This window comes from Xyrauchen texanus, chromosome 15, assembly GCF_025860055.1.
Source record: "Xyrauchen texanus isolate HMW12.3.18 chromosome 15, RBS_HiC_50CHRs, whole genome shotgun sequence".
In the NCBI taxonomy this organism is placed as follows: domain Eukaryota; kingdom Metazoa; phylum Chordata; class Actinopteri; order Cypriniformes; family Catostomidae; genus Xyrauchen; species Xyrauchen texanus.
The window spans coordinates 34939330-34957851 of NC_068290.1; the positions used below are offsets into that span (position 1 = coordinate 34939330).

At 37.3% G+C, this 18522-nt stretch overlaps 1 protein-coding gene across 1 annotated transcript in view; it reads left to right on the top strand.

The window, feature by feature from the left end:
* LOC127655601 (threonylcarbamoyladenosine tRNA methylthiotransferase-like) overlaps positions 1-18522 on the top strand; it is a 483546-nt gene that overhangs the window by 164137 nt on the left and 300887 nt on the right. Inside the window, exon 5 of the mRNA XM_052143491.1 lies at positions 8674-8770. Within this exon, the coding sequence (XP_051999451.1) occupies positions 8674-8770 (97 nt within the window). The remainder of the gene's footprint in view (positions 1-8673; positions 8771-18522) is intronic.

Consider the following 18522-nt stretch of genomic DNA (forward strand, 5'->3'; position numbering starts at 1 on the left):
CAAATTAAGCTTTTATTTTAAAAGTCACTAATTTTTATAAATTGATGCCTCAAACATGTATGAAATAATGTACCGATCAATTACTGATATTTTATGACATCCCTACTGATGACTCAGCAAGCAAAAATGAACTCCATTTAAGTGTGCCTAGTCCTTTTCCTCTTGGATTGATCTACAAGTACAAGAAGCACCTGGGAAGCTCCTATGTTCGAGTTGGACATATCACATTCAAGTCAGACATTCAAGTCAGAAACAAAATATAAATAAGCCAAATTAAAATAAACACAAAATGAATGCCTGCAAAAGTTATTTTTCTGTTGTGCCAGTAAATATGCACAAGTGAATAGACCTGCATCACTTTTATACAACATACAGTGCATTCGGAAAGTATTCACAGCACTTCACTTTTTCCAAAAAATTGTGTTACAGCCATATTCCAAAATTGATTAAATTCATTATTTTCCTCAAAATTCTACAAACAATACCCCATAATGACAACGTGAAAGAAGTTTGTTTGAAATCTTTGCAAATTTATTAAAAATAAAAATGAAAAAAATCACATTGACATAATTATTCACAGCCTTTGCCATGACACTCAAAATTGAGCTCAGGTGCATCCTGTTTTAGCTGATCATCCTTGAGATGTTTCTACAACTTGATTGGAGTCCACTTGTGGTAAATTCAGTTGATTGGACATGATTTGGAAAGGCACACACCTGTCTATATAAGGTCCCACAGTTAACAGTGCATGTCAGAGCAAGGAATTGTCTGTAGACAATATTTCTCAGATTTAAATGGCTGTTTCTGGAGCATTGCTATTATATCAATGTTGAACCCTTAGACCTTTTGAAAAGATGTACAATTTGTTAACATTCATTACATTTATAGACTGTAAATTATATATTAAATATAAGCAGTGTGATGTCACTACCGCATGCGGCGATTGTGTATAAACAGGTTAAAATAGTTCTAAGCCATGCTAAGGTCAAGCTACTCTGTCATCTACAGTATACCCACTGTATCCTGAGGCGAATAAAGCTTATGTTTCTATTATTTACTTTCTCTACTTTTCCAACCACCATAGTTAACTTATCCCTATTAGACCTTGCCCTGTTCTTTTCCAATCCAGGGAGGAAAAAAATAAATAAAATAAACTCTCAGTTCCCATAGCAAGCATTGTGTGTGGCTTTCCATGGACATTATTTTCTGTTTACACACAATGCAGGAACCCAGTGATGGCAATCACACCAATACAACAATCATCCCACTGTTGACAGTGTGCTGTGCTGTTTTTGTCTGGGCAAAGACACAGTTGATAAGATTTCTAGCTGTGTTTATGAGAGATGATGCTGACAGACTTTTGGTTTGTGGTTGTTGGAAGTAAATGTTATAAAGTTCATGTGAGCTATTGGTTTTGCCAGTTGAAATTTAATTCGCAGATTTTCTTACTGTTTCTAAACAGAGCATATTTGCCACACAATCACACTGCCATTAGTGTGTTTCAGAACATTCCGTAATCCTTTTAAAGAGGACAGAGTAATCAAGCCATCTCACGGTTAAGTATTTTGACAGCTTGATCGATGACTTATTGGTTCAAATGTGCAACCCTGCCTGTCCAGCAGCACCTGATATGTTTCCCTTATAAAATAAGTAATTTCAAACACGGCTCAGTGTCTTTCTCAAGGACGTGCAGTGTAAGATCTTGCTGTTCTAGGTGGAAATTGAATGGCACAGACTGTTTGACAAAGTTGCTGGAGGATCAGCAGTGGCGTGCGTCATCTGTGAATATTTCATGTCATTGCTTGTTTTATCTGAGAGAAATATAAAAGAGCTGTTTTTCAGCCCCTGTCAGTCTTGCATAATTCATTTGCATTCCAAACTGGTACACAGGCCTTCTGTCATCCAAGGAACAGCTTTCTCTCTTCAGGCAGCTGCTGTTCAATAATTTCACATAAACATAAATACACGCACATAATTTTTGCTCTTGCTTTGCACTCGGGCTGAAGTTAAGTCAACTGCCTGCTTAAATGTTGTGATGTTCCTTTCATTGTACTACATCACTCACTGAGCACTTAATTTGGTACACATGTACACCTACTTATTCATGCGATTATCTAATCAGCCAATCATGTGGCACCAGTGTAATGCATAAAATTATGCAGATACGGGTCAGGTGCTTCAGTTAATTTTCACATCAACCATGAGAATGGGGAAAAAAAATCTCAGTGATTTCGACCGTTGCATGATTGTTTGTGCCAGATGGAAACCGCTTTTTGATGAGAGAGGTCAACAGAGAATGGACAGACTGGTTCGAGCTGATAGAAAGGCTATATTAACACCGATAACCGCTCTGTACAATTGTAGTGAGCAGAATAGCATCTCAGAATGCACATCATGTCAAACCTTGAGGCAGATGACCACGTCGGGCACTTTATTAGAACCGTAGTGTTCCTAATAAAGTGCTCAGTGAGTGTTAGCTCATTTTAGATTTGTTTGCACAGGCAACAATAGATTCAAATGTAACCTATGCAATTTTGCATTCTCAAAACTTCAACTGTGGATGTTATTCCAAAGGATAAACTAGAAAAAAAGTTTTTCATTAAAATGGAATTGCTTGCTCCCCCATAGAAACCAGAATGTAATTACGTTCACTTCGAGACACAGGCTGTTCCTCAAAGATAAGAATGCAAGGAACGGACTTACATTTTTGTGAAGACAAGGCTTGCTAGCTACCTTGAAACAACAAACTTGGAAGGACAATAGGATGTAGAATTTTGAGATGTGATGTGACTTGTAAATTTAACAATCTCAGATCAATTGTTTTCCTCAACGGTGAATGATGACATCAAATGTGTCCATAGGAAAGTGAGAACACATAAGAACGCACATTGAGAAACAGCACATGTCTAGTGTACGCCAGGACATAATCACATTCTCAAACAAAATAGTGATTTGGAGGTTTCTTTTCATTCAAACTACATTTTCACAATTTTTTTTTTATCTTAGGTTTAGGGTTGTGGTTTGAGTTAAGGGATATGTTTAGTAAAATATGCATTCCTGTTAACTGTATAACATAATTTACAAACTTGCTTTGCTACCCTCTGGACATTTCATCCAGAAACTGGGCAATAACACTTCCAGCTTCAAACACTGGGGCAGTGGTTCAAATTTCAGTAAGTGCAGACTGACTTCAGCAGCAGAACTTTTGACTTCCTGTACTCAATTTCATGTCCAATAGTTACTAAAGGGTTTCCGTTTTGGAGTAGTCCTTCAAAATTGACTTCAAGCTGTTATAAACACCCACTTTTCACAATCTATTCAAGTTCAAATGGGTAAAATAAAGCACTGCCCACCCATTTATTCTCTTTGAATATCTTGTTTCACTCAGAAATGCATCGCATTATGGTATAAAATGGGTTGTGAATGTCATTGACTTAAATTGTTCTTTATCCTTCATGGAAAATCAAAACAAGAGCAGTTGAAATTCTTGGAATCCTCCATCTCTGCTGTTCTTCAACAACATCAGCCAGACTGTTATGTCTATCCAGGCACTATTGCTTTGTCTCAAGGTATTAGTCATTGAGCTTGTAATGTAACCGCAAATGTTAACAGTATGCATAATTTAGACCTCAACATAGTTCCTCACCATGAAAAGGCCTTGTGTATGGCTACATTATAATTTTTTAGACTCATGAGCAAGTAAAGAAGCCATTTTATGGACACCACTTGAACCACTTCCTTAATGACGTCTCATTGCATATAGCAGCGCTAATACAGGACTAGTCTTGTCTGTGGAGCACACAAGCTTCTTGACACACCAAGACCTAATGCGCTTTGGCCTTGGCTGCAGTGACAATGCGAATCTGCTGCCTCCATCTGAGCTGTTGCCGTAACACCTAAGGGGACGGGCCTATCGTAGCAAGCCTAAGCAAGCGATGGGGGTTGTGATGGTTGAGGCCTTTAATGCTGTAATCAAGCTCTAGATATACTGTGAGCTTTAGCGCACTCCAGTGACCCGTACTGGAGCAGATGTCCAGAGAGATCAGGTGACGATTTCCTGAACCCCGTTCAATTCTGCAGGGCTCCAGCACTTGGCACATCACTACAGATCTATTTAAGCTGACATGCCATGTTGTCAAGTCCGCAGCATACATGCGTGCACATACATCTGCCTTGATCATTTGTAATGCATACACTCCTACAAACATGCAAATACACACACATCCTGGAGACGCTGCTCTCCATATGGGTTAATCAAAGTGGCTACGGCGATTCTTTTGTGAGTATATGGAACATGATGTATGTGGTCATATCTGACCATGGCACAAGTGTATCTGTGCAAATCACTGTATTGGAAATCATTCATCCAGACATTTGTCTCCACGAATAAGGCAAAGCTCAATGTTATGGCCAAGAAGACCATCTTCCCTATAGATCTTTTATGACATTTCCATATATTCTGGAGAACCATTCATGTTCTTTTAATCTAAATCTAAGATGGGGATATTTTTTGCGTGTAGTCCATATATTGTGTCCTATAAAAACAATGTTACTGTTCCTTTGTTACAACAAATAATCACATAACTGAACTTTATAAACATTAAACGATAGTTCACCCAAAAAGGAAAATTCACTAATTTACTCACCTTTATGCCATCCCAGATATATATGACTTTCTTCTGCAGAACACACAAAAAATATCTCAGTCATAAGTCATACACATATGGGATCGCATGAGGGTGAGGAAAGTTGAGATAATTTAAATTTTTGGATGAACTATCCCTTTAAGATTGAATGTGTAAAATTTGTATGAATGAATCAACTTTTGTCTTCACAAGTTCTTTTTAAAAGATCCTGCATTTTTACAAAAGTTTGTAGCCTCTCAATTAAAATGAAATACTTTGAGGAAGTATAGAATATCAAACTGCAGGGTATGTCAACTTCCCAAAATATTTCATGTCAACTACCTGCTTGTCTTTAAACATTGCTATGTATATTTATATGTTGTACATTCAAGAGATTTTAGCTTGCGAAACTTACTTTTAGGCATTTCTTTGTAGTGTTTGCTGTAAGATGGTGTAGTTTGTTGCTTAAAGTTTTTGAGCCGTTGCAGTAATTATGAGGACATAGTTCATCTGTAGTTCAAGTTGACTTCCACAGACGAGAGAGAATAAATCTGGCTGCTGTGCTGTATGTTGGGGTTATAACTTGAAGCCGCTAGGGATTGAGTAAATAATTATTTAAAAAGGGAATTAAGCTCTTCATTTTGAATAAATTTAGAAATCCTTCTTATAAATTCATGAATATATTGGTACTGTATGTGTTATTTTGGGATACACTGGCCTTTATATAAGTTAGAACGCATTGGCTGAACATGTTTGCTATGCCATTCTACAGGAAGTATAGGAATATTAAAGAAGCTTTTTGTTGTTGCATATTTAAGAAACTGGGAAGTACAGTATTCTATAAACATTGATAACAGTTAATTTTTTTTTAAGTCTTTACACATATGGAAACAATAAGGTAAAGGTAGATTGGTTAATTTCTCACCATATCAAATTTATTGGCCTTGTGTTGCAATGGATGGTCTGTTCAATTAGCGAAATTTAGAGGGGGGTAATTTGACCGTGATGTTTAAAGAGTGTAAATTAATTGATGATTGTGATGTGGGGACACAATTCAGAGTTGAGTGTAAATTATGTTATTGTATATATGTATATACACCCCTCAGCCACAACATTAAAACCACCTGCTTAATATTGTGTATGTCCCATTCGTGCCTCCAAAACACGTGTGCGAAAATCCCATGAGATCAGCAGTTGCAGAAAAATTCAAACCAGCCCGTCTGCTCCAACAATCAGCAGTCTCTAGAATTTACTCAGAATGGTGCCAGAAACAAACAAACAAAAAACATCCAGTGAGGGGCAGTTCTGTGGATGGAAACACCTTGTTGATGAGAGAGGTCAGCGGAGAATGGCCAGACTGGTTCGAACTGACAAAGTCTACGGTAACTCAGATAACCACTCTGTACAATTGTGGTGAGAAGAATGTAATCTCAAAATACTATTCTGAAATGTGGGTTGGCACTGTTTTGGCAGCATGATGGGGACCTACACAATATCATGCAGGTGGTTTTAATGTTGTTGCTGATCGTTGTGTGTGTGTGTGTGTGTGTATGTATGTGTGTATGTATGTGTATATATATAATGTAAATGTGTATGTGTGTATATATCACACACACACACACACACACACATATATATATATATATATATATATATATATATATATATATATATACACACACACACACACACACACACACACACACACAAACACATACATACATACAGTGCATCTGGAAAGTATTCACATCGCTTTGTTACAGCCTTATTCCAAATTGGAATTGTCTGTAGACCTCTGAGACAGGATTGTATCGAGGCACAGATCTGGGGAAGGGTATTGAAAAAAGTCTGCAGGATTGAAGGTCCCAATGAGCACAGTGGCCTCCAACATCCGTAAATGGAAGAAGTTTGGAACCACCGGGACTCCTCAGAGCTGGCCGCCCGGCCAAACTGAGCGATAGGGAGAGAAGGACCTTAATCAGGGAGGTGACCAAGAACCCGATGGTCACTCTGACAGAGCTCCTGCATTTCTCTGTGGAGAGAGGAGAAACTTCCAGAAGAACAACCATCTCTGCAGCACTCCACCAATCAGGCCTGTATGGTAGAGTAGCCAGATGGAAGCCACTCCTCAGTAAAAGGCACATGACAGCCCGCCTGTAGTTTGCCAAAAGGCACCTGAAGGACTCTCAGACCATGAGAAACAAAATTCTCTGGGCTGATGAAACAAAGATTGATCTCTTTGGCCTGAATGGCAAGCGTCATGTCTGGAGTAAACCTCATCACCTGGCCAATACCATCCCTACAGTGAAGCATGTTGGTGGCAGCATCACGCTGTGGGGATGTTTTTCAGTGGCTGGAACTGGGAGACAGTTCAGTATCGATGGAAAGATGAATGCAGCAATGTACAGAGACATCCTTGAGGAAAATCTGCTCCAGAGCACTCTGGACCTCAGACTGGGGCGAAGCCTCATCTTCCAACTGGACAACGACCCTAAGCACACAGCCAAGATGATAAAGGAGTGCTTACGGGACAACTCTATGAATGTCCATGAGTGGCCCAGCCAGAGCCCAGACTTCAACCCGATTGAACATCTCTGGAGAGATCTGAAAATGGCTGTGCACCGACACTCTCCATCTAACCTGATGGAGCTTGAGAGGTCCTGCAAAGAAGAATGGGAGAAACTGCCCAAAAATTGGAGTGCCAAGCTTGTAGCATCATACACAAAAAGACTTGAGGCTGTAATTGGTGCTTCAACAAAGTATTGAGCAAAGGCTGTGAATACTTATGTACATGTGATTTTGTTTAGTTTGTTATTTTTAATACATTTGCCAAGATTTCAAACAAACTTCTTTCACGTTGTCATTATGGGGTATTGTTTGTGTGAGATATATATATATATATATATATATATATATATAATTTAATTACTTGTGCGATAAGAAGTCTCTCTTTCTTTCTGGATGATGGTTTAAAACATTTAAAGTAATTGGGTGAGAATAAGGTTATTTTGAGGTGTAGGGGCAACCTCCCATGCAAATGAAAACAGAATTCTGTTGGAATTTGGGCTGAGAAAGAGAAAGCACATTCCTCCAGTCTTGTAACAAGTCATGGTAATCTCACAACCAGGATTAGTGCATCTAACCTTTGTGTGGCTTCTCTTAAAGGTTGAGGCCAATGGGCAATTGTTCTTCTGCAATTAAAGCTGAGCAGTGCAAGAAAACATACTGCAGAGCCCTGCTTTCCATCTTGACTTCCCCAGCAGGAACAATTGGCATGAATGAACTTAGCCAACACAGGTCCACCTTATGTAAATGAAGGCTTATGTTTGTAAAGTGATGGCTCACTTCCTAGTCTCCAGCTCTTACCATTTGCTGCCCTCATGTTGCACTATGGAACAAAAAAAAGAAACAAGCAATTCTATTTTTGTCCTCTGCATTGTGCTTAGTCAGTGCTTTCTTGAATTAGACACATCTATTTGATACTTTCTCATAAAAATTAGTTTAATGTCTGTTTTCTGAGAGTTCTGCCCAAAGTGTTTATTTGTCTGTTTCTTCAAAGTGTTTCCAAGAGTAGACAGTCTCTCTCTCTCTCCAGCTGAGCATCTTGTCACTCTCCTGTAGCTCCTCAGAGGCATATCAGCACTGTCACTTTCCATGAGCATACTGCTGCTCACTGTCGAGACACACTTCTCAGGCCATACTGTTTTCAGTTGATGAATGCATGGTGTGTTCTTCTGAGTGCACTCATTTTAGGCATCACTCTGCTGCGTGTAAGAAATAAGACATAAGAAATAGTTTTTTTGCTTGTTGGATGTATCAAGTTTTCTTTTGGGTGGGGGGGTGTACTAACCTATTTATGTCAACTCCCACAAATTGAGCTGAAAATAACTAATCAGTGAGTCTGCTTTATGTAAAGAAAACACACCGCCACAGGAAGAATATCAAGTGAATTGATTCTTCAAATGTACAACAACAATTGTATATCTCTCATCATCAAATGTAATTTATTGATCATGTTTTTGATATTTTTTTTACCACTATCTTTCAGGAAGGCTCAAGAGCAGAATAAGAAGGTGGTTGTTGCAGGATGTGTGCCGCAGGCCCAGCCCAGGATGGACTACCTCAAAGGCCTGAGCATTATTGGGGTAACGAAATCTCATCTCATATACATCCATTCACTTCACCCTGTGCAAAAGATGAAACATTTACATTTCTGTTTTCTTTGTGCTAAAATCATAAACGAGTCACAGTGGTGTAATGTTAAGGAAAAGTACTGGTGTATAGGTTTTTGAATGTATTACCTGGAGTGAAGCAACAAGGCAAAGTCACTTGTGTGATAATTGTTTTGTGTCATCTACACCCTCTTTACCGTTGGAAAAATCACCTTATGCAAATGAACTAGTAGTTTTGCATTTTCTGCCTGAGACGTTGAATCTCAGAGGATACGACCAGGATGTATGTGTAGAAAACTAATCAGTGCATTATATAATCTAGAGAATTGAGCTCAATCTTTTGGCCGTTAACTCGGCTGCTGTTTGCGCTAAGCCTCTGGCTTACACGGACAGGCGTGTTTATTTTAAATTTAATTACATTATTTATGGCTTGGTGTTCAGCATAGCGTGTGGGATTACTATGAGATTCATGTTTATTAAGCAGACAAGTTTAATAATGAATGAGGCTGAAGTATTATAACTGCCAGTTTTATAAAAATAAACAAACTTTTTGGTTTAAAGGGAAAAGAACAAACAAACATGTAGACTACATTTCAAATGTCCTGTGCCTGGTGAGATGCGTTTCATCCTGCTGAGATCTTTATAGTGGATTTATCATTTGTCAGCAGCACACTGGACTGTGTGTGACTGGGAGGTGTGGTACAGTGATGCTGGTCCAACTTTATATTAGGTGTCTTTTTACCTTAAATATATCAGTGATGCACTTAAATTAAAATTATTGTCCAAAACCAAACATTCTGGACACATTGGCTGAAAACCTTAACTGAAAATGATTATTTTAATTTAGGCTTTGTTTGGAATAATTGGACGCTTTCTAAATTTTATTATTAGGGGTACACTGAAACCACTTTTTCTGTAACTACACATTTCATTGTAAAATAGTTAATATACTGTAGAACTACATAAAACCTGTACAGCCTCTAAAAAATAATTAAAAAAATCCTTTATTGTTAACTACTATAGCAAAACATTTACCAGTAATTCCAGTGAACATCAGTTCTATTGGATTTTTGCCAAAAAAGAAAAAAAAAAAAAAACCTCCTTGCATTGTGTGTGGACCTAGAATGAGAGATGGTATCTTTAGTGGTTCTCTTTTGTGTTCATTTTAGTTGTGATATGATATCACATTATTCAGTCAGTTTAAAATGTAGTTATTTAATAATAATAATAATAATAATAATATGAGGATATGTTATGCAATAATACAATTTTAAAACTGTCTGTCTTTTATTTTGGCAGAATATTCCAGCAAGAACTTTGAGCTGCGCTAAAAATCATTGCGCTTAATGAGCCCGTCCGTGCATGTGCTATTAATGTTTGTCAGCAACAGAGAAGCATTCATTGACTGAGGCACACTGTGCATACAGACCATATACATTTACATTAGAGCTGTAAGAATTAATGCATTATTAATCGCGATTAATGCATTTACCATTAATTAAACATAAAACAGCATAAACACTGGTTTAAAGGGCAGAACCTTTGTAATGTAACCTCCCGGAGTCATTACACTGATGCACACAACAGCACTGTCATGTCAGTGATAAAATGATGGCGAAAGGATATTTGATGTACAAAACGAGTCCAAATGGGACTTGTGACAGAAATCAAGTTTCTGCCAAAGCAAGGCAAATTTTAAGTACCACAGAAGCACACCAAGTCTTAAATATCACCAAAATGAAGAATGAGATGTTTTTGTCTGCAATTTTCATATGGAGTTCAAAGCAATCAAAGCTTCATGATTGCTGTATCAAAGCGGATAGCCACAGTTTGCCTGCTGATTACTATAGTGGAGGATGAAAATTTAAGAGATTTAATTCACAATGCAATGAATATGCAACCTATGTGGGGACTAGTTCTTTCAAATAGTCATCCTCCCAATTAGACTTTTGGGAAACTTTTAATGTTTCTTGAATTGGTGCCATTTTAGTTCATTTCTATCTTTATACTGTAGAAGGCTTTGTTTGAAATATGTTAATAATGCATCATATTGTTACATATTGTTTTTGCACATAATTGGTAAATAAATGCATTTTGACAGGAAAAGACGTGTATATATAGTATCAAATTTCAGCACTTTCAAAATGATTTCTTCTAAATTATTCACTGAATGGCCAGGTGTGCCGGACTGAACGTAAACTTCATTCATGGAAAAATTGGGCTACAAAAACTCCAAACTTTAACAGAGGAATTTGATCTACCAGACTCACCCTTCAAAAAGCGACTTAAATCAATTGTTGGGGAGCATTTAAATGTCTTAGTGTTACTGAACATGTAAAACATACAGACAGAAGTCATTTAAAGGTGCACATCCTACAAATGGGACAGGATGTTCCACCAGTCGTCTAGCAAAAACTTCTGAGTCTAATATTTTTATCTGTGGTGCTTTTAAAGGGATGAATTAAGAGATGCAACTTCTATGAATGTTTAAGGGTGCTGACAGCGTGCTGTCTTTTTGTGCGAAGTTATGTCTTAAAAAACCCTCAATATTTAAAGTATTGTTTGTTTAAAAATTCACCACATTCAATAATACATTTCAGTTTTGTCATTTTCTGACTTCAAATTGACTGCTGTAAGCAATGTTCCTATTTTTGCATAGTCCACACACTCTGTTACATTGAAGTGCATCATTCTGCACCTGGGATATGCATAAGCAGTATGGTGCCGTATGTTGGAGCATCTTTTATTATATACCTCCTATACATTTGTAGTGTATTTATCAGTTTTTCATTTGGTAGTGCTCCTCTTAGCATCCATATATCCCTAAGAAAGGTGTTCAGTGACATTTTAAATTGTGAAATGAAATGATAATTTCTTTTTTGCATACCGTAATTTCCGGACTATAAGCCGCAACTTTTTTCCCACGCTTTGAACCTCGCGGCTTATACAATGACGCGGCTAATATATGGATTTTGTCCGCTTTCAAATGTTTTATATATATATATATATATATATATATATATATATATATATATATATATATATATATATATATATATATATATATATATATATATATATTTAAAAAACATTCTGTGACGTGCTCAGTTTTTTGGCGTGAAGCTTTCATTAGACCAATGAAATTGCCGAGCGGGTTAAGGTCAAAACAACTTTTTTGTGTACTGTTTAGATTAAATCGAGCGCTCAAACTTCCCATCATTCTGATTACGGTAGTAATTTTGTCACCCTCACCATGGCAAAGACATGGAGAAACGCATATGATGCTGCTTTCAAGTTGAAGACGATTGATCTGGCTGCTGCACGGGGGCTTGGTCTTAATGAGTCGATGATAAGACGTTGGAAACAGCAGCGTGAGGAATTGACTCAGTGCAAAAATACAACTAAATCTGAGGCTATTCAACTCCGACACTGAAGGAGATGACTTCAGTGGTTTCAGTGCACAGGACGAGGAAGATGGTGACCAATGACTTTCTTGGTAGGCTACTATTTACTGCAAATGTTTTATTACAAGCCGTGTGTGGCAGCGGGGGCGTGGTCAAGCGCCCGTCCGGGAGAGAAAAGCTGTAAGGGCGCTTACACCTGCGCTAAATTATGTCTAACACCGGTGTCTTGACCGCTTGACCACGCCCCGCTGCCACACCGTGTTTCGTTAAAGCCTATTTATTTTTGTTACAAGCCGTGTTTCGTTAAAGCCTGAGTAAAGTTCATTTGTTTCAATGTACCGGTAGGCACCTGCGGCTTATAGACAGGTGCGGCTTATTTATGTTCAAAATAATATTTTATTTAAAAATCAGTGGGTGCGGCTTATATTCGGGTGCGCTCAATAGTCCGGAAATTACGGTAATTATTATTACATTTATTTTTTTGTGCAAATAATCGCTAAATCTGTAAACCATAATATTTTTTCCTTCTTTTTTCTCAGCCTGTAATCTAACCGTCAAAAACTCACACCGTAACATTCCTAGTTGCTGGTAGGTTAGGTTTAGACTTGGTGTTAGAGATATGTTCTACAATGTAATGTTAATGTAATGTACAATGCAACAACATGGAATTACATGCATGTACATAGTCATTTAAAAAATAAATATTTTTAATGTACATTAAATTTAAAGGACTATTCTGGCATCAATACAAGTTACTCTCAATCGACAGCACCTGTGGCATAATGTTGATTACCACCAAAATAACTTTTCTTTCAAATAAGTACAAATATAGGTGACAGTGAGGCACTTACAATTGAAGTGAAGGGAGACCATTTTTGGAAGGTTCGACTTACAATTTTATAAAAGCACTTGCATTAGTTTTAACAGAATAATGAACGTTTTATTTGAGCTGTACAGATTAAATAATCATTATTGGGAATTACATGCTTATAACATTACATTGCCATGGCAAAAAAGTTGTACAATTGGATTTACAGTAACAGAAAAGTGATTTTATTAGACTAAATCATAATAACATGTACTGTTCACAACTTGTGGCTATACTTTAGAAACAGTGTATTTTAACATTTACAGATTGGCAACATTCACTTCCATTGCAATAATTTATTGAACAAGTTCTGCTCAATCAGTTTTCCCTATTGAAATGATCCTTTAATAACTTAAGTTATAGATACCTATTCAAAAATGGTACTGTGATTTCTTACCAAGCTTCATTATGCTTAAGTACACGCTTAAGTACGTTATTAGTTCCAGAGGGTTCGATTTTTGGTTTGCTTTAACATATAAATGATAATAATTTAGTTGTATTTCATTTATACATTTGTTACAAGTTCTTTATCAAGAACAGTTCTCAGTGACAGTTCTCAGCCTTCAGATCTGTCAAAACTTGTGAAAGACTAACACGTTTAGGTGTCTCACTAAAAGGAAAATAAGCCTCACTGATTGAGCTCAGGGGGTACAAAAGACAAAACATGTTGGTGAACACTGGAGTGGAATACCAGTCAGTGGAGGATGATTCTTTGCTCTGCAGAAAGCCTGCATCTCCCTGTCCACCATTGTTAAATGCAAACGTGAGGTCTCTATAATGCATACCGTATGTTAAACTGTGCTGTCTCACGGCTTGAATGATGAGGCTCAGATTGCTGTCAGTTTACACAGATACATTTTCAAATGTCATGGACCGCCTGATGCTTCAATCAAACTTAACACAGTACAGAATAGAGAAGATGAAATAAATCTGCCTGTATTGTTTTTGGGAACTGTTTTACTCGACGTCATTGTCCTATTGTATTCTCAGCTTGAAACCTTATGCACGTTCAGACTGAGTGAATCTGGCTCAGAGTTTTTGAACAAAGTGGATTTTGAATCCCACTTCCAAAAAAAGGACGTTTATTAAAAAAAAAATTATATTTGATAAGTTGCACGACAGTTGTAAATGAAAGTGTGTTTCACTCAAACTTGTCTGACTTCTGCGGAACAAATATATTTAGAAGTATATATCATGTGTTTATATCTGTACAATGCAAGTCAATGGGGTCCAACACTTTCAAGCTCCACTGAGGACATAAAGGCATCATGAAGACTCAAGAGGTCCAAGAGATATGATCAGTTTTGGGTGAGAAACAAATCCAAATTGTAACTCATTTATCAAAATAAATCGTGACATCAGCATTCTAATTGGAATATTCATGAGAGAAGCTTGATGAAACTGCCTCGTTCTCAACAAATTTGTTCACGCTGTAAATAATGCATATAGTGAAAATTACATTTTGGTCTGTTTTTCACATAAATCTGATTGTATCGCTTCAGAAATCATGGATTAAACTAATGGAGTTGTATAGATTACATTTATGCTGCCATTATGTCCTGAAATGTGCTTGAACTGTTTGGACATTCATTTGAATTGTATTAATGTTAATACATTGCATATCTAAAATATATATTTAAAAATATCTTTGTGTTATGCAGAGAAAAGAAAATCAAACAATTTTGTGACTGCATAAGGGTGAGTAAATTATGAGAGACATAATAACAAATCCTAAAAGTGTTTTTCTTTAGCAGGGGTTTTCCTGCATAGAGAATTACTAGGCGGCCGCCTCCGTCAAATTGTGTGCTGCCTCCGGCTGTCTGCAAAACTCTGGTGGGTGTCTTCATGGAAAACACTAACAAATGTTGCACTCGGTGGGTTGTCATTTGTGTCAAGATTGACAAATGCTTATCAATAATACTCTTATGGCTAGAATGTTTACAGCGTTCAGTGACTAAAATGTCATTATGACTAAATGTTACTAAAACATTACTAAAATGTCAACAGTTTTCATTGACTAAAACTGTATTAACTAAACCTTAAATAATTGACTAAATATGATAAAAAGGACATTTGACACAGGATTAAGACTAAATTAAAAAACAGCTGTCAAAATTAACACTAGTATTCAGTTGCCAGGTCATTAGTAGTCTATTAACGCAAAGCCAACGTTTACGTGTTTTTAACATCACTTTATTGATCAGTATGTTACCACCTCTGCCTTATTTTGAGCCAGGAAAAACCCTGTTTGGTCATGTATATTTTGCTAGGGCTCCAGCAAAAAAATAAAAAATTACTCCTCTGCCCTCAGGCCCGATATACTGTACTTCTAGAGAATTTATTCTTCGTTCATCGTTCAGAGGTAAAAATAATTTCTGAACACCTGAGCAATGGTATACTGTTCTCGAACATTCAGACACTGGCCACACCACTGTGGGAGGCATTAAGAGGACGCTACATGTCAAACCTTTAAAATATGTTATCAATGACTTTATGCCTCATTCTATGAGCAGAATTCACATGAGGTCAGTAAAAAGTTGTTGTAACCACTCAATGATGTTTAAAGTAATACATATGCAGTTGAACATTTTTAATTTGTCTTGTTTACCTTAGTAATTCATGACACTCTAATGCACTAACATGCTACATGCGGCCATAATATGCGCCAATTGCACTTTGTTATTGTAATTTATGATGACACTGATACCATTGCAAAGATGAGCATATAAATGTGTTAATGTGCAGAATACAAACAAAAGATCATCTATTTTTTTATAGAGGCAAATCTTTGGGCAGATGTGTGTGGCTTTCGCTGCAGATAAAACAAAAGAGTGAATGGGCACTCGAGAGTATTGTAGTAGATTTGATTCCTTTTATAGACTAATAAAACAAAACAAAAATCACATGACATGGTCTCTGAAAATGTTTCCAAGTGAACAATCGTACGGATGTGGGTACATTTGCACCAGCTTGCTTATAACTCTAATTCCCGGTGTGTTCACATTGGCTGATTTCGATTGACTAAACAACAAAAACTATATCAGCTGTCAGCCTCAAGATAGGTGGAGTTCCAAGTCACACCTATCGATTACGTGGACCAAAGGCAGTACGAAGTTGTTTAGAAGTCAGCTAGAAGTTTTCCCTAAAAGTCGAGCTGTTATGTACAACCAAAACAAATGCAAAAATTGGCCAAATTTTGTTTTAAATGACGTCACACCTGCTCATTCTTCGATTTTGTAGGAAGTGTATCTGGGCCTTAACACACACATCTAAAAAAATATCACAATGGAAAGTTAATGTTCCTTTGACACTGATTGTTAATTTGAGTTGAAATGTCAGAGGGCTGGATGAGTGCTATAGCATATGATTTGTTGGGGCTCCATACAGAGGCCTTTAGGCCCAGCAGGCGTACCCTTTTTGCTTTTTCCACAGCAGTTAAAAGGAGATCCAGAGAGGGTAAGTAGAGTATTTCTGAAAGGCTGTATTGATCGAAAGAGCGCCAGGATGGAGGAATGATCTCCTGGCTCAGCGGGTTGGCTACAGGAGAACGGGACGTTCCAAATGGCAAGATGCAGCTCGCTGGCACCTTTCCTGCTGGCACAGTACAAGGCCCAGTAACACACTACTTTTTTTGAGGCCAAGTAGAGCTGTGTGTTGTGATGGTATATACAATGCAAGCAGATAAATCCAACACCATGCACAAAACTATAGTCAACTCTGCATACTGTACTGTACTGTACTGTGATGTAGACAGGTGCTTCAAATCAGGAGAGAGAAAGATGCCAAATTTACTGTCGCTTCCTCATCACCTGTATTAGAAAACCCATCACAACAGTGACTAGATTTAAATGAATAATAGGGTAATATAATACAATTTATAATATTAAACATTTACACTATGTAATAAAAAAAAAAAAAAACTGATAGATTTACACTGCTAAATAGGGTGGAAACCCTTCATCACAGTTTGTAAAAAGGGTTTATTGATTATAGCAGGAAAAAACTTGAAGTCATTAAAACTCCACAGATGTAAGATTAGCAAGTCGTTTAGGACATCTACTTTGTGCGTGACAGGAGTCATTTTTCCAACAATTGCTTACAGACAGATTTTTTTACTTTTAATTGACTATCACAATTCCAGTTGGCCAGAAGTTTACATACACTAATTTAACTGTGCCTTTAAACAGCTTGGGAAATTCCAGAAAATGTTGTCAAGCCTTTAGACAATTAGCCAATTAGCTTTTGATAGGAGGTGTACTTGTGGATGTATTTTAAGACCTACCTTCAAACTCATGGAAAATCAAAAGAAATCCTTTGGAGCAATTTCGAAATGCCTGAAGGTACCTTGTTCATCTGTACAAATAATAGTACTAAAGTATAAACACCATGGGACCACAAAGCCATCATAACACTCAGAAAGGAGTCACATCTCCTAGAGATGAACGTAGTTTGGTACGAGATATGCAAACCAATCCCAGAACAACAGCAAAGGAACTTGTGAAGATGCTGGAGGAAACAGGTAGACAAGTATCAATATCTACAGTGAAACGTGTCCTATATTGGCATATCCTGAAATGCAGCTCAGTAAGAAAGAAGCCAGGCTACAATGCAAGTGCACATGGGTACAAAGATCTTACTTTTTGGAGAAATGTCCTCTGGCCAAAAATGTTTACTGTTTGGTCATAATGATCGTTGTTATGTTCAGAGGATAAAGGGTCAGGCTTGCAAGCCGAAGAACACCATCCCATTCGTGACGCATGGGGTTAGCTGCATCATGTTGTGGAAATGCTTTGCTGCAGGAGGGACTGGTGCACTTCACAAAATATGAAGGAAAGAAAATCATGAGGAAGGAAAATTATGTGGATATATTGAAGCAACATCTCAAGACATCAGGCAGGAAGTTAAAAGATTTGTCGCAAATGGGTCTTCCAAATGGAAAATGACCCCAAGCATACTTCCAAAGTTGTGGCAAAGTCAAGGCATTGGAGTGGCCATCACAAAGCCCTGACCTCAGTCCAACAGAAAATTTGTGCTCAGAACTGAAAAAGTGCAAGCAAGGAGGCCTACAATCCTGACTCAGTTACACCAGTTCTGTCTGGAGGAATGAGCCAAAATTCCATCAACTTATTGTGAGAATCTTGTGGAAGGCTACCCAAAATGTTTCACCCAAGTTAAACAATTAAATCAATGCTACCAAATACGTTTATGTAAACATCTGATCCACTGGGAGTGTGATGAAAGAAATAAAAGCTGAAATTAATTATTTCTCTCTACTATTATTCTGACATTTCACATTCTTAAAATAAAGTACTGATCCTAACTGACCTATGACTGGGAATGTTTTCTATGATTAAATGTCAGGAATTTAAATGTATTTGACTAATGTGAATCTAAACTTCTGACTTCAACTGTATGAGCGGTTGCAGGTGTGCGAATATCGACCATTATAAAGT